Consider the following 24,259-nt stretch of genomic DNA (forward strand, 5'->3'; position numbering starts at 1 on the left):
AAAAATTGGAACTTCAATCTCCAAGTTGGGTTGAGATGATCTGAAGCGTGATGATGTTGCACCTTTCGCCTCGCACATCCAACCGGTCCAAGTAGGTTGAATCTCCAACTCTTGGTAAGTAAACCAAAAGACTAAACTTCCAAAACTTAAACTTTGTCTGGGCTTTATACATTCTAAGAATTCTACAATTCAATTGGTGTCCTACGTTGTTTATGAGAACAGAGGATATGAGGGGAGTGGTACACTTAACTAATTAACTAATGATTAATTATATAAAATACGTATAAGCTCGGAAAGTGTTCGTCAAAGAAAGATTGGAACTTCAACCTCCAAGTTGGGTTGAGATGCGCAAGCGTGATGTTACACTACTCGCCTCGCATATCCAACCGGTCCAAGTAGGTTGACTCCCCAATTCTTGGTCATCAAATATTGGAACTTCAACCTCCAAGTTGGGTTGAGATGCGTGAGCATGATGTTACACTACTTCGCCGCACATCCAACCGGTCCAAGTAGGTTGAATCCCGACTCTTGGTCGCCAAAAATTGGAACTTCAATCTCCAAGTTGGGTTGAGATCTTGTGGCGTGATGTTACACTACTGCGCCTCGCGACATCCAACCGGTCCAAGTAGGTTGAATCCCCAACTCTTGGTCGCCAAAATTGGAACTTCAATCTCAAGTTGGGTTGAGATGCGTGGCGTGATGTTACACACTACCGCCTCGCGACATCCAACCGTTCAAGTAGGTTGACTCCCAACTCTTGGTAAGTAAACCAAAAGACTAAACTTCCAAAACTTAAACTTTGTATGGGCTTTATACATTCTAAGAATTCTACAATTCAATTGGTGTCCTACGTTGTTTATGAGAACAGAGGATATGAGGGGAGTGGTACACTTAACTAATTAACTAATGATTAATTATATAAAATACGTATAAGCTTGGGAAGTGTTCGTCAAAGAAAGATTGGAACTTCAACCTCCAAGTTGGGTTGAGATGCGCAAGCGTGATGTTACACTACTCGTCTCAAGACATCCAACCCGGTCGGAACTTCAATCTCAAGTTGGGTTGAGATCTTTGGCGTGATGTTACACTACTTCGCTTCGCACATCCAACCGGTCCAAGTAGGTTGAATCCCCAACTCTTGGTAAGTAAACCAATCCTTTGGTTAAAATAAACTTTTTGTGTAGCAGAACTATGACCTTAACATGTATATTTGAGGGTGCTAGACACTTCGAAAGAGTGACTTAATCAATTCAAAGACAATATGTAATCGGTTAATAATAAAACTACAAACTGGACCATGTCATGCCCAATTGAATCATATCATTTATGTTTGACACGTACAAATCATCCAATTTCAGGAGTAAATAGTAACCGGACATCAAGACTAAGTAAAGAGTCACTAAAAACTTGAGTATTAACATCCAACAAAGAAATGGTATTCTCACTATAAGCAATAACAGTTAAAGAACGTTCTTGAACAGCAAGCATACAACCAAAATGTTGAATATTACCACCCCTTTGTATTCTAGATAGGTAAGCAGTTATTTGTTGTTTAGAAAGAAAGTTTTGTGCAGATTTAGTTTTGTGCAGATTTAAGCCCGACTCGAGTAGTGAAAAGAGTTACCCGATTCTCCATTTTCAAAAGTTAATTGATAGACAAATAGCGGGGATCGTCAAGAACACCATGATTTTGATACTTTTGAATCTTGAGAATAGGCTTGACCGGTAACCTTGAAAGTATCTTCTCAATTATCTCATAAGGGAAATCATCGTTTGCCATATATCAGAAACGTAACTGCAAGAGCATTGTAATTAAATTTAACTAAAAAAAAAACAAAGAATTTAAATCAATAATAGTAACACAAATCACTTCCGCACAACTCCTAATAATAATAGTAATTTAAGCGGAAACAATTAAATTTGAAGCTATGGCAATTCACATGAGAAGAAAAATGTAGTAAAATAAGGTATTCGTGGAGAACGCTTACCTAGTGGAGTGAGAATCCAACTAACAATCAATCACTTTTATTTCTTCATTCTCAGTTTGCATCTTTTGTATTACGAAATCGTCCTATTTCAGTCTGGGAAATATAGCTAATTAATGGGTATGTTCTTTTAGCTAATAAGTTTTGAGTAAGTAGTCAAACTCAAAAACTTGATCTATGATTTAGTGATAGATTTGAGTTAGTAGTGAAATTTTTGACAATGAAATTGAGAAGTATCCAGAAAATTCAAGAAGAAAAAAGAAAGGTGGATTAATCTTTGGATGGGAGAGGCTTTAAAGGAAAGGTTTTTTCTTTTTTGATAAACGGAGGACGGGTTTCAGAATAGAAGTGTTTTGTGGCTTGTGAAAGTTTGATCATTAGCTTTCATCATTTTTCAGAGTGTTTTTCTCCACCTTTCTCGTAATCCCCCTGATGACGTGGATAGCCTCATATTGCTCTAAAAGGGACTGCTATTATTGCACTACATATTTCGTTGGACTCTAAAGCATCAGTCTAATCATCGTTTTCTTTTCTCGTAAAATCAAACAATCAACTAATACTGCACCAACTGCAAATAGCATGCATAAACGAATGGGACCTCTTTTTGGTGAGCAGTCAACTAAGTGTGTAATGTTTAAAACTCCATTAGTTTCAATTCTTTCCTCGTAAAATCAAGCAATCAACTAATTAATAGCATAAACCCCGTCGAATTAAAACTATATAAATTTTGAAAAAACATTGTACCTTTAAATTTGATGATTGGATTATTGTAATGCGTGTTAAGGAATAAAGAGTATGCACTTGCGACCATCTCAGTTTGATGATTAGAGAACAACACCACGGTGAGATTTGAGATAGAGAGAGGCCGTGGAGAGAAAAGGACCGGTTTTAGAGTTAGTTGTGCAAACCTCTGTCATTTGGGTTTTCTACGTGAAGAAGAAAGATGGGTTTTGTGGAGTCGAGTTAAACTTCCTTGTTTTTTCTCCACTTTTTTCGTAATACCAATTTTAAATATTTGAGGCAAGAGCTATGTGAAAACGTTATATCTGAAATTTGAATAAGAATTCTCAATTAAATAAGAAGAGACTTGCTCGAAATTGTAATTTACAGACCTTTGTCCGCACCCGAAGGAAAATTAACAATTTAAAAAATTAAATAAACAAATAAATCGTACCTATAATCAATTGAATGAACTTCAACAGCTTTTTCGAGATGTATAGCTCTAGATGACAGAATACACAAAATAAAATAAAATAAAAAAGATCTTGACAGAAGAAGAAGAAGACGCACCTGTGATGGAGCCTCCATCATGGTGAGAAGATGCAAATCTTCCCACTGATTGGGCAGTAGCAGGAAGGACAGGAATGAGGTAGTAGAAGCGGTTAAATAGGTATATCGCCCTATCGAAGAGGCTTTCTCCTCTCCACAGTGTAGACCGAGCTCTTCAATTGCTTCAAGCTCTTTACCAAAGATACAGTGTGATTCCTAATCTAAATCACACACTTTCATATTTTTAGAAGGCTTGAATATTTAGAAACTCTAGAAATTTCTTTTCATCCATCATACTTTCACCAGGATTCGCTGCCACAACTTCAATATTTTGTTCCCCTCTCTCTTCTACAGGGTCAGTAAAGTCAAGTTTAGGGTCTGATACTCTGATGCTTTATCATCCCAAACTCTGTTTTTCTTTGTTATTTTTTTTTTGGTTCCACCTTTGGAGCCTTGTTAACAACAGTATCAGTTTTCTTTCCACCTTTGGTTTTAGCTTCTGAAGCTTATTTACATCAAACACCCCAGCTTCAGAACTCCCATTTCCATTTTTTTCTTTGATTCACAATTCACATGATATTCAACTCTGCTTTCATGCCCATTGGATATTCCATTCTCCAATTTAAGCCCTTAGGATGAATCTTTATCTCCACCATCCTTAGAACCACTACTCTTTTGATTTCCACCGCCACCACCCGAACGCATAGATCAAGAAGTAAAGGAATCTCCATAGATCAAGAAGTTTTGATTTGTTGGATTTTGGAAGAGTAAGAGATGGGGTATTTAGTATTGTGAGGGAGATAGATGTGATGGGAGGAGAGAGAGAGAGGGGCGGAAGCGTACGAAGGGTTTAGTTAACCCATCAAAGAGTTTTTTACTTTTATTTTTTTTTTATTCGGCAGTTTTTTTCTCCCCCTTTCTCGTAATCCCCCTGTCTACGTGGACACCCTCTATGCGCTCTAAAAGGGACTGCTATTATATATATATAAAGATAGGGCATATTCCAGTCCTCCACTCCGCACCACACGAGAAACTCATAATCCAAAAGTCACTATCCCACATTTCCACCCCAAATTAATCATCCCAACGTCAATATAAAGGCCCATGCAAGGACTTTGCCCAACTCAATTTAATAGCCCAAATATATAAACATATAAGCCGAAACCCTAACCATAAACCAGTCACTGGCTAACTGCCCTCATTTTTTTCACACACCGCACACTCTGTTTTCTGTTTTCCCTTCAACACCAGCTTCATCAGCAGCAACAATGGGTCGAGTCCGAACAAAGACAGTGAAAAAATCCTCACGCCAAGTAATAGAACGATACTATTCACGGATGACACTAGATTTCCACACAAACAAAAAAGTCATCCAAGAAGTATCAATCATCCCTTCAAAACGTTTACGTAACAAAATAGCAGGATTCTCAACACACTTAATGAAACGTATTCAACGTGGACCAGTACGTGGGATATCATTAAAACTACAAGAAGAAGAACGTGAACGTCGTATGGATTATGTTCCTGATGAATCTGCTATTGATATTGATCATATTAAAGTTGATAAAGATACGTTGGATATGCTTGCTTCTCTTGGCTTTAATGATCTTCCTGGTGTTGAAGTTGGTGACGGCATGGATTTCGGTGGAAGGAGATATTGAGATGTTGAAGTTTTGTTGGGTTTTTTGTGGTTTTCTTAGTTTCTTAAAAGTTTGAGTTTGATTTATTTTGGAATTTTTTGGATACCATGGAGAACTTTCTTTTTTCATTTCGTTGATCATTATTAATCTTATTTTGCAATGCAGTGTTTTAAGATGGTTTGTTATTCTGATAGAAATGTGGGGTTTTACTGATTTTGATTTGTGCTTTGCAGCATGTTGATTGGTGGGTTTTCCCCACAGAAAGTTGGGGGATTGAATGATTTAACATTTATTTTCATAGTTTTTGCAGTTATGTTACAGCTTACAATGACTTTTTTTATATTTTGTTGAAACAGATTATCTTCTGGTATATATTTAAGGTTAGTTTCAGTGTAACTTGAAGATCTCTGTTTTGTCTGTAGTAGATTGATTCAGGTTCTCTAACTTCCCTTCTGGATATTTTGTCAAAATTGAGTTGAGATTTATCTTTTTTTGAGTGCTATTGATATATAGGTTTGCATGTGATTTACTAGGTGCAGATGTGGTATTGATATAATGCATTAGACTTAATTTTTATTTGATATAAATTATAATGATATAGTATAACTAATTTGCAACATGGGGCTCCCTAAGGCTGGTTTGACTTAACTAGTAAAATGGCAAATGATCAGGTTTAGCTGAGGTTTCTTGGTAACACCTTTGGCCACATGACTTAAGGTCATAAAGCTTGATTAGGAAGTGTGTCATTAACATTGTTTTTGAAAACTATCTATCCCTCTAGTCGGGTTAGGTGCAGCTTTGATGGTGGTTTTGTGTCCTGTTTTGCCATTTGATGGTGGTTTTGTGTTACCTAATGACCTAATCTCTGTTCCTATAGACTATAGTTCAGATTGATGTTAATTTGATGTTTTAAACCTAAAGGGCTCTTGTAGATATGACCATAGATAATAGAAGAAAAAGTGGTTTTCTAGGTATTGCTTGTTAGATATACCACCACTTAGGGACACTACCAAACTACAATTTTAGCTGGTGATCGTTGGTGATGGATGTTGGCCGGTTTAGGAAATGTCACACCCCGAATTACGACAGAATTCGGAAAAAATATTATTTGTTCCCGACTCTTCGATCTCCGAGGTGTGACGTACTCTCAACTTCCAAAAACCCATAAACAGTTTTAAATATGCGGATAATTAAAAACCAATAAAAATTTCAATTAAACAAATGTCCTCTGCATTACAAAAATTTACAACTAAGATTAGGTTACAAATCTCTTTTCAATAACTCCTTATTTAAAATTACAAATGAAAGTACAAATACATTGTCTAGACTGAAAATCTATATCACCTTAAGGGAAAACAAAATACATCCTGAAATGCAATGCTAACGCAAACCACAAGCAGCAGCCAACCCTCTTCAACACTAAACCTGTCCAAAACTTATCAACTATGTTCATTGAATGAACACACCCGATAAGCAAACATGCAAATCGGGTCAGCATTATAAAAATGCTGGTGTGAGTAGCTCTAAAAACAACATATACTTATACAAATATATACATAATCCATACGGCAGTTAGTTCTTCCACCGAGGCGCCTTAACTTTCAACGACTAATATGACATACTCAAGTACAATAATTAAGGTAGGTAGTTCCTCTACTGAGGCGCCTTAACTTCTCATTAACCACACAACAAACTATACGCATCATAAATAATGCATGTAGTTCCTCCATCGAGGCGCCTTAGGTTCTAACTAAACAAATAACCAACCAAGCATATTACCATAATTAGATTATTTCAGGTTTTCTTTGCGTGTCCCTAAAATTCACGTCGTATCTATGTCTTACATATTTTCCCTGGCTACCACAATCGCTACCCAACGCCGAACATGTACATCCACATGTTTCCCCTTACATAATGAACCACTCCGTGCGTAACTACCCTGAGCGGGATGCCGCACACCAGGTAAATCCTCACACGGAAGCAATTATGTAAGTAATGCCACTATTCGGCATAAAATATCGCGCATCATCGTTCTATTTTGCGAACGGAATAATCAAGCCACTATTCGGGTTCGCCGGAGGAGGGCCATTCAAACTTTCTTTATCAAACGCCGGAGGGCCAATCACATTACTTACGCCCGAAGGCCATTCAGATTAACTGAAACGCCAGAAGGGCCGCCCGAAGGCCATTCAGATTAACTGAAACGCCAGAAAGGCCAATCACATGAGTTGTGGTAGCTAGGTTCTAGGATTTTCGTTACGTAATTTATTCAAGTGTCATACATTAATGACTCATAATAAATCTACTATATCACGTGCAGGTCAATTGCCTTATTGCACTAAGCCACAATATATAGAAATATCTCAATATATCTCATAACCATTTTCATACTTTCATGTGCCAATATATTATTGCACTAAGTCACAATTCCGTAGGCATATATTCACCAATCATATACTACCTCATAGTAGCATCTCACATATATAATAATGGAGTGTTTATACATTTATTTCTCCCAAACATATTGCATTATATATATATCCCAACATATTATATAATGTCACAATTACTTCAAACGTAAGCATACATTTTTATAATAGTATTAGGAATATAATGTCTCCTAACATCTCAATATCGTCACGTGTCAAAAATACACAACATCACTGTCAAATCTTTCTTAGATAATGACAACCAAATATATACCAGCTTCCACAGCATTTTATTACTACATATGTCCCTATAATATACAACATAAAACGTAGCACAATTAGACAGTCAAAAGTCCACAATCAAAGCCCAATATGTATATGCTTTACACACTATTCACGTCAAATCTAAATTAGATAATGACCATTCAAGTTATATAATATCGACAATATTTTATTACTATATTTGTCCATACAAATCAAATATGTGAAAAACTGAAAAAGTCAACATTCCACAGTCAACGGTCAACGGTCAAAGTCAACAATCAACAGTCAAAGGTCAACATGTCATGGTCAAAGTCAAACTATCCTGGTCAAAGTCAACATGTCATGGTCAAAGTCAAACTGCCATTTCCAGGTTCAACAGGTTCAGGGTCATAGCCATGGTTCATGGCTAATGTCAAAGGTGCATGACTCATGGGCTCATGACTAAGGTAATGGTTCGGACCCAACTGGCCAAGCCCAAACCTTTGAACCCGAAAGTCTAAAACCAACTTATTAATTCTACCCGACCCAAATGGGATCTATATTAAATTATATGGATCGCCCAAGCAATATTAAACGGGCCCAAAAACAGTTAAGTGGTTCGGTCCAAAAATTAAACTGAAACCGGCCCCAAAAACTTAATTTACACTGGGCCCAAACTAAACTTAATTAAACTGGTCCAAAGCTTAAAAGATTAATATCGGCCCAAAACAGAAAAATTGGATTTCGGCCCAAAAACTGTAAACTGAACTGGTCCACAAAACAAAGGCTAAAAAGAATTGGTCCAACACAAAACTGATGTGGTCCGGCCCAATTAAAATGCCACCCAAACCAACAGCTAATAGGGTCCGGCCCAACTAACCAACCCAAAGCCCAACCATCTAAACCGGCCCAAGCCCAAGCCCGAAATTACTGTTCATCTTCTCCAACATCCTCCACCACCACCAGCCACCAAATTTTCCGGCCACCCACTCCCATTTCATCATATCGGTTTTACTCACAAACAAAAACCCTATAACTTTAATAAAGACAATAACTCTAATGTCAGTGATTCAACCTCTTCCTCAAACTAGATCTACAAAATGTCGACCTCCATTAAAGCTTGTTACAAGCTTCCAACCGCCACCGTTTACATCCTAACATTCACACCTACATCAACAACCCACCAAATCTAAAACAAAACAGTTCGAACGATTTTACACGCATAAACCCCAAGTCCCAGTATCACAGTAATGGCAGTAACGCATTAACGCCTCCCTCAACGCTTCACTGCCCCGACATCACGCACCACCCAACCCAACTTCAACCCATTATCAACAATCCATACAAACCACTACAGACGACAACACTTTCTCCATACTGAGCGTCAGCCATTAACGACGTTTTTAGAGCTTGAAATTTCATCCAATCACCGACGACCAAACCTCCAAAGACTCACTCAAACCCTCCCCACTAATCTACAACCCATCATCAAACAATACAACAACCAACAATGCCGGTCCACACAAAAAAGTTTATTGGCGAAGTTCTCCAAAGCCGCCATTAATGTCCGTCGAAGCTTCAAGCTTCCAAAGCTTTAATTCAATCAAATTTCGATATTTAACAAAGTTTATTAAATACGACACGCGACGATGTCGAATAAAACGGGATAATAAGCGATATAAAAACGAAATAGTAGGCGATACCGACATATTTAAAACTACAAAATCGGTGAAATAGCAAAATAGCTACTCACCTGTATTCACAGCTCCTACGAATTTCACAGCTCCTACGAATTTCTCGGAGTCCGAGTCGTCGCACTCCACCGCTCGAGCAAACGAGCTTCAAACTCTGCCTCCATTTTTAATATATTTTATTCTCTATGAACCCTATTCTCTAGAACAATGTGTTTATATCTTGGGTCCGAAATCCAGCCCAACACGACTTCGCCCAAAACTGTGCCCACATGTCCCGAGTCCAATCCAGCGAATTTTGAAAATAAATAATTAAATTAATTAATTAATAAATAAATATGTATTTTAAAAATACGGGCGTTACCGGAAATGTGCATCTTTAATGTCGTTTTAGAAACCTAATCTCATGTGGTCGGATTAGGTAATGACCGTAAGGCCATTTGCTGCTTTTGTTTGTGACGTTGTTATTAATCTTCCTGGACAAAGAATGGGAAGTTAGAATGCTTACTGTGAACGTTAGATCCAAGTACGGATTGTACATTATTTAGGCTCCACGTCTAATACTAGGACCCCATCCTTAAATTACAGGACTTTTTAATCCAGTAATTCAATATTTTTCTCCAAGGGGAATTGGGGTTGGGTGATAATTACTACTTTCAATTTCATTACAAGGGTACTGTGTGAGAGTGATTTTTTGCTCCCAGCGGGATTTGCTCCAAGAGCTCCAAGCGAAACAGGAACCAACCATGTGTCAACAGTTATCAAATTCCTTCCTTAGAACAAACTCTCTGATTTGCCCCCACTAAAAATAGAAATAAATAAAAAGAAAAAAAAATTAAAAAAATCTCATTGTAAAATATATAGGAGTTCTTCCCATCATTAGCTAAAGATTTTTTTTATCTTTTTTAGTTTGAAAGAAGTGTCACTAGTTCAGCACTTCAAGTTTTTTATTCCTTTTTTTTTCCCAACAATTAAGACCAAAAACTAGATTTTGTAACTGGTTAAGTTTTTTTCTTTTATTTTTTTAAGGTTGGGGGTAAATCAGGAAACATATATTAAGGTGGAAATTTAATAACTATTGACTCCTTTTCAGGGACACTTGGTTGGTTCCTGTTTCCCTTGGACCTCTTGGAGCAAATCCCGCTTGGAGCAAAAAATCACTCTACTGTGTGACACGGTAACACGGTACTTTAATGTTTAATAGCAGGAATGTTGGCGTCACGTACTCCTCCGGTGGAGAGACAAGGAGATGCATGCTTGTCTGGAACAGGGCCTTCACTTCTACCAGAAAGGATTGTATAATGTCTTGGGAAAGATATTTGATTAGATGTTGCCACGCATTTACAAATTGGATTTCTGAAGGTGACAGCTGGTTGGAGGGGAAGTTTTTGACTTATCGATGACAGTTTATTATTCTCCCTTGCTATATATGTTCAATTGATGTCTGTAGAGTGTTGAAAAGTAGTGGAACTAATTTAGGCTGTGTTTGTCTGTGCACGAGAATTTTTCCATGAGGAATCCATTTATTAATAGAAAACTTTGCGTTAATGTAATATTTCTCAAGAAACTTATTGTTGAAGGTGGAGAAAGACTCCCCAGTGTGAGCAATCAAACACACACTGAACCCGAGAACAATATGGAATAATTCAGTGATACACCCACCGCCGCATCATAGGGGCGTCAGTGCGTTTAGTTGTTTGTTCATCAAAAGTCAAAAGTTTCAGTGATCAACATAAGTATAATTTGATTCTTTGATGATCACACTGTAACAATCAATGTGGACGAATTCATAGAGGAGCTAAAGAAACGGGGTATACAGAGGTGACATTGATATATATATATGGAACGTGAGAAAGATCAATAGTGAACCTAAAGTCACCGGGAAAAAAAATAGTCTAAATAAAAAAAAATCACCCAATCCATTATGAAGATTCATAACCACTAGAATGCCCTGCAGAACCATAACCACTAGAATGCCCTGTAGAACCAATATTTGTATGCATTGTATCCCTCTGACGACGTGACGCTTCTCTATCACGTTCTATCTCTTCTTCTTCTTCTTTTTCTTTTTTCTTCCTCTTCCAATAATCCTCTTCTTCTTCTTCTTCTTCTTCTTTCTTCCTCTTCTGATTATCTTCCCGCCTTTGTAACTCTTGGCAATCCTCCTCCTTTGTGGAAGTAGTTTTGTCCCACCCGTAACTGTTGAATTTTCGGAAACCTTCAGTGACTATGCTACTTCTTGATTCTTTAATATCCGAAACACAAATTTCAGACTCGGCAAGACGGGAAAGTGAGGAAGAGATGGTTCTACAAGCATAAGTAGATGATCTCGCAAACATGGCTGCTGTTGGAGGGCTTGATCGGATTACCTAGCTAGGCCTGCTATGTTTTAGTGGTTTGTTATTAGGTTTTTCCAAAGGGACGTAAGATTCGATGCTTATATACCGTGAAAAAGAGGTCGAAGCACGGGTTGTAGATTGTTTATGCTCCACGAAAGAGTCCAAGACTCGGGGGCCATCCTTAATTACAAAGACTTGCCAATCAAGTAATTCAATGTTTATCTATATGGCTATTTGTCTATATTTATTAAGCAATTTTGTTTTATTTAACTAAGCTCATATATCTTTTTTTTTTATCAAATAGTTTCCGATTTCATTAACAGATAGCAAATAGTTCATACAGACGTGATTGGACTTCAGAAAAACCAAGTTTCACAGGCATAGGAACTTGGTTATTACAGACTAGAGGATTATGAAGGGTTGCTGATGCTGCCATGAGATGGGCGTGTCTGATCAACTCCCTCGGGCAAAAGACAATCTTGCATAAACTAAAACTAGCTTTGAGATTAAGTATCTCATGCAAAAGACCCTCACAACACCAAGACACTGTAGCAGAATCTCCATTGAGCTCTTGAACAATACTCTTATTATCTGAACAAACCACCACCTTGCTAACACTTAGCTGACGAGCTTGTTCCAATCCTACTTTTACTGCTTGCAGCTCTACCTCTTTTGCTGAGCCTGCTGAGACATGCGTGCTTCCTGCAGAGCATAAGTCATAAGCCCATTTATTTAGAGTGTAGCCTACACCAGCTTGTGAGGAAATAGGGTCGAAACTGCCGTCACATGCAAGCATAAAAAGGTCAGGAAGATGAGAGTCAAGTATCAGGTATTTCAAAATCATTGGAGAATGAGTAGGAATAATACACCTTCGTGCTTGTTCCAACACCTGAGATGGGTTAACATCTTTATAACGAGGAAAAAAACTAGAGAATTTCTATCTACCCAAATTATATAGGCAGTAGATGCTAAGATAGATAAGTTAATTAAAATTAGTACTATCCTTTGAGTGACAGTAAGAGATAACTTTAGTGATCACATCACCAGCACTAAACTGCTGATTCCAAGAATGAAATTGCATAGCAAGGGGTTAGGCAAACCAAATTTTATCTAAATTTATACAACTGAAAAGGGCATGCTCAATGCTTTCAGTCGCAGAGTAACAACGAGGACAGGTAGGCACAGGACAAACATGTCGATCAAACAACACTTTCCTAGTTGGCAAAATGTTGTTAAGAATTTTCCACATGAACAACTTGACTCGATGCTGGATATGAAGCTTCCAAATATAACACCAAGTATTTTTAGTAGCAGACAAAGACCTAAGAGGCCTACCAACCTTAGATTGACTGAGAAACCAACTATATGTCGATTTGACAGTGAAAATACCATTCTTTTCTAAGTTCCAAATAATTTTTTGATCCAAATTTTTGTGAGAAAATACGAGTTTGTAAAATCTCATCCCTAACATCTGTAGTGAACATCTCATTTAACAAGCTAATGTTCCAAGAATTTGTAATATTATCAATCAAATCAGAAACATACCTAACAGATCTCAAAGGACCCGGTTTAGGTCTAAAAGGTTTCTTAAAAGGCTGAGAAGGGATCCAATTATCCTCCAACAGTGAAGAGAGGAGATGTCATTTCTTACCTTGATGATGTTTTTCCACCACTTCGAAGCAGAGTTACTTTTCTTGGCTTGCAGAAAGGAAACATGTCGAAAGTACTTATCCTTAATAATCTTAACCCATAACAAATCAGTCTCAGTCAAGAACTTCCAACACAGCTTAGCTATAAGAGCTTTATTCTGATACAGAGATTGTTTAAATCCTACCCCACCCATGTTTTTCTTACTACAACATGCAGACCAATTTAACATATGCAACTTATTACTACCATGTTCATTATGCCCCCACAAAAAATTAGCATTTATCATATCCAGGTTTTGACAAAAAGAATTATTAAACAAGTTAGTTTGCATAGAGTAAACAGGGATAGTAGACACGACACTTTTAATGAGAGTACTTCGACCAGCCATAGACAAATATTTTGTGTTCCAGTTTTGTATCCTAGATAACACATTTTTCATAATCTTAGAGGTACTAATATGATTGGGTTTTGCAGGGTTAAAATCAATACCTAAATAAGAGTTACTAGTATTAGTTAACGAAAATTTTAAAATCCTAGAGATGAGCTTCTTATGCTTATGATGCAAGTTATGACTAAACAACAGTGAAGACTTGTTAAAGTTGACCGATTGACCAGACATAGCACAATACTGTTTGATGCCATTTAAAATATGGTGAGCTTCAGCTATGTTAGCTCGCATGAACAATGAAATAATCATTAGCAAACATGATATGAGTTACTGGTACAGATGATCTAGAAATATGAATGCCATGAATATGCTTGGAAGTTAAAAGAGAAGAAATTTTCCTCGATAAAAACTCTGAACATAAAATGAATAGAAAAGGGGATAAAGGATCCCCCTGTCGAATGCCCCTAGATGCATAAAATTTACCAAATGATGAACCATTAAGGTTGAGGGAGAAAGAAGTAGAAGTTAAGCAAGTCTCAATCCACTTGATCCATTTTCGACAAAAACCAAATCGTTCCAGCATTTTAAAAACAAAGGGCCATTCAAGCTGATCAAAGGCTTTATGCATATCAAGTTTGATGGCCATACATCCATGTATGCCTTTTTTTCGTTTGAGCATTTGCAGCAGCTCATGTAAAATGATAGTGTTATCAGATATTTGCCTCTGTTTAACAAAGGCAAATTGTATAAGAGAGATCAACTTATCTAAGAAATGCTTTAGCCAATTCGCAAGAATTTTAGAGATAATTCTATATACAATATTGCATAGACTAATAGAACGATAAGAACTAACTTTGTTAGGATGTGGGATTTTAGGAATTAGAGTGATATTAGTGTGATTAAAGTTTGAATAAGACTGTTATGTTGGAAAAAGTCTTGGATGACATGCATAAGATCAGTTTTAATCAAATCCCAGTTATCTTGATAGAATAGGGAAACCATCAGGTCCAGGAGCTTTACCTGGATCCATAGCAAAAAGAGTTGCATGTATTTCAGTTAAAGTGAGATCTTGAGTTAACAAATCACTATCCAGGTCAGTTATAAGATGATCGATATAAGGAATATGATCAGGAATGGTGGGATTAGAAGAAGAAAATAGAGTTTGATAAAAATCAACAATGTGATTACCTATGTCTGGCCTGTTATTTAACGATGTATCATTTTCATCTTTTATCATTAGAATTTTATTCTGATTTCGTCGGGCAGTGGTTATATTGTAAAAAAACTTAGTGTTATTATCTCCTAAAGAGAGCTTCAAAAACCTGGATTTATCCCTCCAAAAGGCTTCTTGCTTAAGATTAATCTCACTAATTTTAGTTTGTATCTCATTCTCCAGAGCAAGAGTGTTATAGGAAGGAGTAGTTAATTGGATTTGGCTTAAAGTTTGTAGAAGGTGTTGGATCTCGAAATGAGTTTTACTGAAGTGATGTTTGTTCCATTTTAAGAGTCCAGTTCTGACCGCATCCAAGTTATGGATAAAAGTGTTGGGTGGGTTTAGAGAGGACCAATTCTGTGTGACAATTTCTTTATATGAAGGATCATGAGTCCAAGCACTTTGAAAGTAAAAAGGTTTCCACATTTTAGGTTGTTTGGGATTGGAATAAAAAAGGATCATACTATGATTAGAATGAATAATTGGATAAGAGAAAATAGAAGCATTTGGAAAAAGTTGAAAAGGTGGTTCATTGAAAAAGGCTTTATTTAGCCGCTCTTTTGTTAGACTGAGGAGACTTTGGTTATTTGACCAGGTGTAGGTTGTGAGGGGCTAATATACACAACCAATGTATATTATACACGTGTCCAGCACAACTCATCAAGAGAGCATTCCCCCTTTCATAATAGCTCGCTTTATAGCGAACCAAACTGTCTCTCTGTCACGAACTGACACCATCAAAAGACACCTTTACATTCCCCCGACGAACTCATGACAAATCACTTCACAAAGATCCAGCAAACTCACTTCACCTAACGACCCCATACACTCACCCCACGACCTCATTTCAAAGTGACTCGAGTCGAATGGACGACCTCGTGCTGGAGCGACCTCCATAGTGCTCGCTCACCCTGTTCCTTAACGACTAGTAACGTACGCTTTTACTGATGCATTTAAGGCCGCAGCTTCAGTCGCGCATCTCATCAATCGCCATAACTCGCCATCATGACCTATAGACCAGGATCTGACCTGACGTTAAAGAAGAGGAAGGACCGCCAATATTTTTCTATATAAAGGGCACAGGAACTACGTCTGACCTGATTTCAAGTCTTCCCCCAGAGAGAGAATTTGATACGTAGGCAGTTCGTCCAAATGAACTCGGTCAAACCCAATCAATCAACCCATCTCCTTTGAATTGCCTACTATAATAAGGTTAAACGAAATATAACCTTTACATTGGCGCCGTCTGCGGGTCGATTTCCTAGATAAAATATCACAATCAAGTCGTTTTTCTCAAGCCCACGAAGCATGGAAATCCTTATGGATTCAGTCAAGCAACTTGTCTCTACTGTGAGTACAATGCAACAAGCAATCTTAAACTTAGAAGAAGACAACCAAACCCTGAGAAGAATTTCACTCCTAACCGGGCGCTCTGCATCTGGCATCAATGACTTCAACACCTACGAACCACTCCAGCCAGAAGATGACTCAGAAGACTGAACCAATGCAACCACAAGGAGTACGCCGTACATTCCAGTTCCATACGAACCAGAGAACCATCACAGCCATGACAACAAATATAGCATGAGGAACGCAATACCCAAGCCTGAAGCAGCTTCAAACCACCAGAAGAAAAGAGCGCGACGAGGGAGCAGACAGTTCTACTTGCTATCCAAACCAATGGAAGAAATCCTCGAGGAAATCAAACGCATTCCATTTTTTCAACCCCTCCCCCTGAGAGCAAACAAGCTCCCCAAGAAACCAGGCAATCTCTTCTGCCATTATCACCAACTCTGCAACCACCACAGCAATGAATGTCAGCACTTGAAATGCCACATTCAAGACCTTCTCGATAAAGGTTACCTATATGAGTACCTAGCGATTCCACAAATCGAACTAGTTACCCCCTATGGCACAACTCAATCTGCGAAACTCTCTAGATCGTTAAGCCACATTTTCAACCACATCATAAACACTTCATTTTTCTAACCGGATATCAAACCAATACCAATCGTCACTGGTCAGCTGTTCTATCAATTCCACCAAGTTCACTATCATTACACTGACAAGTGTAAGTGCTTGAGAAATTACATACAATACCTGATCAACAAATGTCTCTTGAAGGAATTCGTTGATAACGAACTGCAACAATCTAGCAGAGGTCCAGAACAAAGGGACTACATCCACCAGTACGCCAACAGTGGCGAACCACAAAAACAAAAGAGAGGTCGAACTACTGGGGCTTTTACTTAAACACGCGTCCCAACAGTCAAGACCAGAATAGAACATGACTCCCCCCTCCCCCATTCCACACTCCCAGTTCGCAAATGGATTCACCCATATCGTCCAGATTCACTGACCTACAGTTAGGTCGCATACCACAACGACGATGTATGGCAGTGCACATCAGCTAATCCAGCACGGTACACACAGTTTGCAAAGCACCGCCATCATCTGAGCAAAGGAGTATCTATGCTTTCTCAAAGGTTAATTCAACATGTTTTCTTTATTTCGTCAATGTCTTATCTCTCTATTCATCAATAAAGTTATCCCTCTTTCATAGAACATGTTTTGCTCCGTACTTACAATTCAATATAGAAAAAGACCTAGTTCACAATGTCAAACCAGTTTGCTTCCACACATACGTAAGAACGACTAACGAACTGCGATAACTATGAAGTCACACTTTGACTCCCTCATAACAAAGGAGACAAACATTTCACCAGGACGATGCACCCAAGAAACTCTGTCCATACGAAAAACACAGTAACTAACTTAAAACTCACTCTTACTCAAGAGAGACGTCACCAAACCACATAGTACGAAGCATACTAATCAACCAGCAGTATGCTCAAATACGTCCTGGCCACAAACAACCCCCGATCTCACATACTCAGAGCAGATCGATACCAATCATATGTCCACACCAAGATCAACGCGTAATCATAGTCACACAGCGTAAACCATACACTAGGGGCTTCGCCAATAAACAAATGCACTGATAGAAACACCCCACCAATCTGGATAGATCTTCTACCATTAGTATCAGATAATGGCGAACGCAAGGTCGCATTTCTTTTTCAGGATCAATTCCACATGTGCTTACCTCATGAGCTCACTCCAAAGTGACTTCAGCCGAGTAAATAGTCGCTAGCTGGGGACCTATATTTCTAGGACCAGTTCAGGATCGAGCTATCATGATATCATACCAATGGATAGCGAAAGCTATGAGCAACTCAACATGAACTTACCTCACGAGCTCACTCCAAAGTGACTCCAGTCGGGTAAATAGTCTCGCCAGCTGGGGACCTAAATTTCTAGGACCAGTTCAGGATTGAGCTATCATGGTATCATACCAATGGAGAGTGGAAGCTAGGAGCAACTCAACATGAACTTACCTCACGAGCTCATTCCAAAGTGACTCTAGCTGGGTAAATAGTCTCGCCAGCTGGGGACCTATATTTCTAGGACCAGTTCAGGATCGAGCTATCATGGTATCATACCAATGGAGAGCGGAAACTAGGAGCAACTCAACATGAACTTACCTCACGAGCTCACTCTAAAGTGACTCCAACCGGGTAAATAGTCTCGCCAGTTGGGGACTTATATTTCTAGGACCAGTTTAGGATCGAGCTATCATGGTATCATACCAATGGAGAGCGGAAGCTAGGAGCAACTCAACGTGAACTTATCTCACGAGCTCACTCCAAAGTGACTCCAGCCGGGTAAATAGTCTCGCCAGCTGGGGACCTATATTTCTAAGACCAGTTCAGGATCGAGCTATCATGGTATCATACTGATAAAAGTAAAAACTCGTGTTACTCCTACTTAACTAATTAAACTTAAACATAAGTAAACGCTATAGTAATTGTTTCTAGATTATCAAAGTTATCTACTCTCTAGAATCATGCAATAAATGGAATAGAGAATTCGTTCCACTTCTAGTCTTTTAAACGTAAGTTTCCGCTAGTTTAATCGATACTAACAAAATAGTTGAGAGTAATAATTTGAAATTATACTACGATGGCAATTGAACTTAACTAAGATATTTTAACTTATACTATGATAATAGAATATTGAAATGTGAATATGGAGAAGGGATTAGGGAGATTTGAGTCCACTTGATGTATTCCTAATATGCTCGTGTCAATTATTGCAGTTCTAATCAATTAAGATTAAGTGTTGATCCCTAATTACTCATAACAATCTCTGCCAACTAATAATTAGCATGTGAGGAACTCCAACTCATTCTCATGGCGAATCAACTATCCTTCTAGAGTGAAACTATTAACAAACAATAATTCTAACTAACATATCAAGTCTTTATTAAGCTTCATCAAACCCCTCTAATGGAGGTTTAGCTAGATGTCATTAGACTATCATAAACAAATATATAAGAAGGAGACATAATGAAGAATCACTAATGAACTTTTATTAATCTAATGAATACTGAAGAACAATAAGTAACTAAGGTTTAAACTAATAACTAAGTCTAAAATCTAATTAACTATCTCTAATTAATTATATCTATCTAAGTCTAAGTATATAGAGAGTTATGCCTTAGTCCTCTTTATAAAAGAGAAGTTAGGTCTACATTTTCGTGCATGGGCTTTGGAGCCATGTTTTGGGCCTTTGAATGAAACCAAAAATCTAATTACATAAGTCTAAAAAGGGTTTCTCTGCTAGAAATTACTGCAGTAGCTTTTTCATCCACTTTTGCTCCTCTAATTAGGTCAAGGCCTAGACCCTTAGAAATCTCTTTCTGAGCCGGTCGTTTTGACATATAATAGGCCCAATTTCGGGGTCTGAGTCCAAAGATACGGCCTGCGGAAGTTCTATTGACTTTTCTGCTCTATTTCTGCCAGTGTTGACTTTGACTTTTCAGCTTTGACCGGCCTTTAAAAAGATTTTTTTCTCCTTGAATCTTGGCCTTTAATCATAGAACTTCTTAGCAACCAACCTTTGCTCCTTTATCTCACAAAAGTGACATGTTTCTTCACATATTTGACTCCAATGCCTTAAATACATAAACGCACGTAAACAGTACTAACTCTTATTTATTATACACATAATTGGTCTAAATGTAATGATATTAAGAGGTTAAAACTACAGTTTTGGGCTCTTATCACATACCAATGGAGAGCAGAAGCTAGAAGCAACTCAACATGAACTTACCTCACGAGCTCACTCCATAGTGACTCCAGCCGGGTAAATAGTCTCGCCAACTAGGGACCTATATTTCTAGGACCAGTTCAGGATCGAGCTATCATGGAAAGCGGAAGCTAGGAGCAACCCAACGATGGAATGGCCACTCAGTCTATTGAAGCACCACCTAACCTATAGATCGGTCACTCATATACAGGACGATCTGAAGCCAGGAACAGCTCATCACATACTCGCCCCACGAGCTCACTCCAAAGTAACTCAAGCCGGGTGGACGACCTCGTCTAGGAAAAACTACCATTTGGAACGGTCACTCATTTGTAGGATGATCTGAAGCTAGGAGCAACCCAATGATGGAATGGCCACTCAGTCTACAGAAGAGTCATCGACTCTAAAGATTGATTACTCATACACAGGAAGATCTAAAGTTAGGCGTGTTCCAGCACAAAACTACAAGCTACGAAACTATATATACTTCTAAGATCGTAGAAAGTACATACTTACCACCTTCTATCTCACTAAATGAAGTCTTATAAAGATTTTTAGTCAACTTTGCTGCCGACTTGCATCTATTTGCAAAATCTTCAACTTTTACCAACTTAGCTCGCTCCATCTCGAGCTGATGTACCAAATCGCTATTTTCCAAAGCCAATCCAAACTTCTCCGTAGCCAAATAGTCAGATTTTTTCTTCAAAAACATCCAAGTCAAACTCACTAAGGTTAATAGTTTTAGGAGAGATGGACCATCCATCGCCAACTTCCCATCACAAGTTCCCACAGTCCCCACATTATCAACAACATCACTGACCTTTCTTTTCAAATTTGGCGGTCAAACTGCCATCGTCACTTCCTCCAGATCAAAGAAAGAGCCTTCTGGGTGCAGAAGACGTTCCGGGTCAGTTTCACCCACAAGACGCTTGCTAACAGAATGCAGCATCAAATTATTTCCAGCATTCGAACTGCCCCCAAGGCTACTACCAGTCCTCATCCAGTTGAAAGACACACACCTCTCGGTTCGTTCACAATAGCTTTAGCCACCTCGTTCCCCATGACAAAGTCCGAATCACTCACAAGTAAAGGATGTCTAGTCATTACCTTATATGCTTCCCACGTGTGAACTTAAACTCTCATCATTTCGCCCAATCAGCGAGGGAGCGAACTAATGAGAGGGGTTGTGTGAAGGGCTAATATACACAACTAATGTATATTATACACGTGTCGGCAAAGACTTCATCAAGAGAGCACTCCCCTCATAACAGCTTTCGCTTCATAGCGAACCAAACTGTCTCTCTCATTTTAACCGACACCATCGAGAGACACCTTTACATTCCCCCGACGAACTCATGACAAATCACTTCACAGAGAACCAGCAAACTCACTTCACCTAACGACCCCATACACTCACCCCACGACCTCATTTCAAAGTGACTCGAGTCGAATGGACGACCTTGTCCTGGAGCGACCTCCATAGTGCTCACTCACCCCATTCCTTAACGGCTAGTAACGTACGCTTTTATTGATGCATTCAAGGTCCGCGGCCCGGTCGGCGCACCTCATCAATCGCCATAACTTCGCCATCATGACACGAAGACCGAGGATCGACTGACGCTAAAGAAAAGGAAGGACGCGGGGGTTTTCTATATAAAGGGGACGGGAACTACGTCGACCTGATTTCAAGCCTCCCCGGAGAGAGAACTTGATCGTGGAGGCGTTAGTACAAAAGAACTCGGTCAAACCCAATCAATCAACCCATCTCCTTCAAATTGCCTACTATAATAAGGTTAAATGAAATATAACATTTACATAGGTGACTCTAGAAAAACCTATATCATTGATATTTGCATCATAAACCAAATTTGTGAACTCATTTGAGGTTTTTGTATGTCGAAACGGTTTTCCAAATTTTTCCCAAGGATGGAGCAATTCATTAAAATCACCTATCATAAGCCATGCATCCTGCATAAAGCACTGTTAGTGAGACGTCCTCTTCTAGATAACATCCACCCTTCTCCCTATAGCCTCTCTCCCCTTCTACCCACAAGCTCTACCCTATCTCTCTCCACCTCTTTCCCCTTCTGCATATAATCTATATCACATCGTTACTTCAAGTCAATTTTCCACTCCTCCATATACATTATTCTGTGCTATTAATTCTAATTTTTTCCAGTTGTACCTTCTAGTTTTCTCTATGTTTTTTCGTTTTCTCTCTTTCTTCGGGTTATACGGTGATTGGTGGGGATGTCGCAGTCGGGGCTTCGGGTAGTCGGGTTCTTGAGCGACAAATTGAGTCGAGTTTACTTTGGCACTAAATATTACCCGCAGCGAAGCGTCTACCCCGGCTCCCCGCTATTGATGATTCTATTGTAAAACTTTGGAGGCTAAAAGCTTATGGCAAACTCATCACTCCGGGACTTTTCTTGAGAACTATATTGATCAACAATTAAGAATTCAATGGGATTTCTCAAACTTCCGATTCAGATAGTCAAAACAAGGCTTTTCCTTTTTGATTTCCACCACAAAGAAGGAGCTAGATTTTGTTCTCGACAATGGGCCTTGGATCATTGGCGGCCATGTAATGTCCTTCAAAGCTTGGGAACAAGACAAACCTCTCGAAAGACTCAACTTCTTTGTTATGTCCTTCTGGATTCAACTTTTCAAATTACCTTTGGAAAGGTTTACTGCAGAAAATGGCAAACAGCTTGGGTCGTCCATAAGGGAGGTTCTATCACCCAACAACATTTTGATAATGACGGAGCTTATATGCGAATGCGAGTGCGAGTTATATTACAAGCCAACCGTCCATTACCATTATTCGCAGAAGCGCAAGATCACACTTATAACATATTATCCTTTCCAATCAAAATTGAAAGACTTGAGGCTTTCTGCTATGAATGTGGTCGACTTGGACATGAGAAACAACTTGTAGTGTGAAGGAATCAATAAATTGGGCCAAGAACCTCATCAACAAACGCCGGTACACAAGCTGGCTCAAAGGTGGTGTTGCAAAGAAGCTGAAAAAGGATGCACCGATGCCAAGAAGGCGAATGCAAGAAAAGTCTATCCAGCCTGAAGCAGTGGATCATCACTTGGACGCTTAATTGCCAAGTGGCTATGCTTCTTTGGTAACTAAGGAAAACCAACATATTCATGCATCACCTAATCAACTATCACCTAAACATGGAAATCCAATTGTTCCATCCGTTAAGGAGTCTGAAGAACACTTGGCAGCAACTTTATCTCATGCAGTATCAACGTGTGACAATTTGGCTGTTGTTGAACCACTTTTAGCTGAAAATCTGCCACGTGGCGAGCAGGAAGAAAATCAGAATCTTGATGTACATCTCCTGGCTCGACAAATTGATGCTATGCAAACCGATGACGTAACCGAGGAGAGAATCATTGCTCCTGAAAGATCCAGGAGTTGTCCTGTCTAGCAACAGGAATATCAAAAGGTAAGGAACCACTCATCACACCAACAACTTTCGTCAATACCGGTAAGGAACCACTCATCACACCAACACTATTCATTAATACCCAAATACATCAGACAAATACCATGCATATTAATAACTACCAATTTCTTAATCACACCTTTTCAAAAGGCCTTTCTTCACTCAATCAATCTACAAACAACAATTTTATACCTACACAAGCCTCATCGAGTTCCCAAGTCCAGCCCCTAGATATCTCCCCATCCAAACCTTTAAAGTTCTTTAAAATACGTCCTAGAAACATGTCTTCTTCCCACATCACAAGCAACTCCCCAACCCGGTTCCCCACCTCACCCTCCTCTCTCTCTCTCACTTCTCGTAAGCATCCACGTGATGGCAAAGATCACAAAGTTGTTACTAAGTACTCTCCTCGCTAAAAAAGGAGACTATTTCTAAGCTCCTGAAGATGCCATTAATTCAAAAGTGGTTGTGGACATACAATGCATTGTTATGGAAAGAAACTCCGATGATAGTGATGTTGTTGAACCTAATCGTGGCAATGTTGCTGCTTGCATGCAAAGAATTGGCTACGCCGAGCAACCTTGAACCGCAACTCCCCATCAATCCTCAAGTACATCTCACACCGGATTCCCTTCCCTACGCATTATCACATTATTACATTAATCCCACCTAGATTTCATTGCATCTCAACCCTTTTGACGTCTCTAGTTACACTAAATGGCCACCTCCATCTCTTCTCTAAAAATAGCTTCTTGAACTGTCGAGAGTAAAAACAATCTGATTAACTATATTATGCA

The 24,259-nt window shown here is 38.8% G+C and overlaps 1 protein-coding gene across 1 annotated transcript; it reads left to right on the top strand.

The window, feature by feature from the left end:
- The first annotated feature begins 4,399 nt into the window (after positions 1 to 4,399).
- On the top strand, positions 4,400 to 5,054 carry LOC147489402 (small ribosomal subunit protein eS17w-like). Its single transcript, XM_086570865.1, has one exon. The coding sequence runs from the start codon at positions 4,523 to 4,525 to the stop codon at positions 4,913 to 4,915; it is 393 nt and encodes a 130-aa protein (XP_086426991.1). The 5' UTR covers positions 4,400 to 4,522; the 3' UTR covers positions 4,916 to 5,054.
- The last annotated feature ends 19,205 nt before the right edge of the window (positions 5,055 to 24,259 follow it).

The sequence above is a fragment of the Coptis chinensis genome, chromosome 7, assembly GCF_015680905.1.
Source record: "Coptis chinensis isolate HL-2020 chromosome 7, ASM1568090v1, whole genome shotgun sequence".
In the NCBI taxonomy this organism is placed as follows: domain Eukaryota; kingdom Viridiplantae; phylum Streptophyta; class Magnoliopsida; order Ranunculales; family Ranunculaceae; genus Coptis; species Coptis chinensis.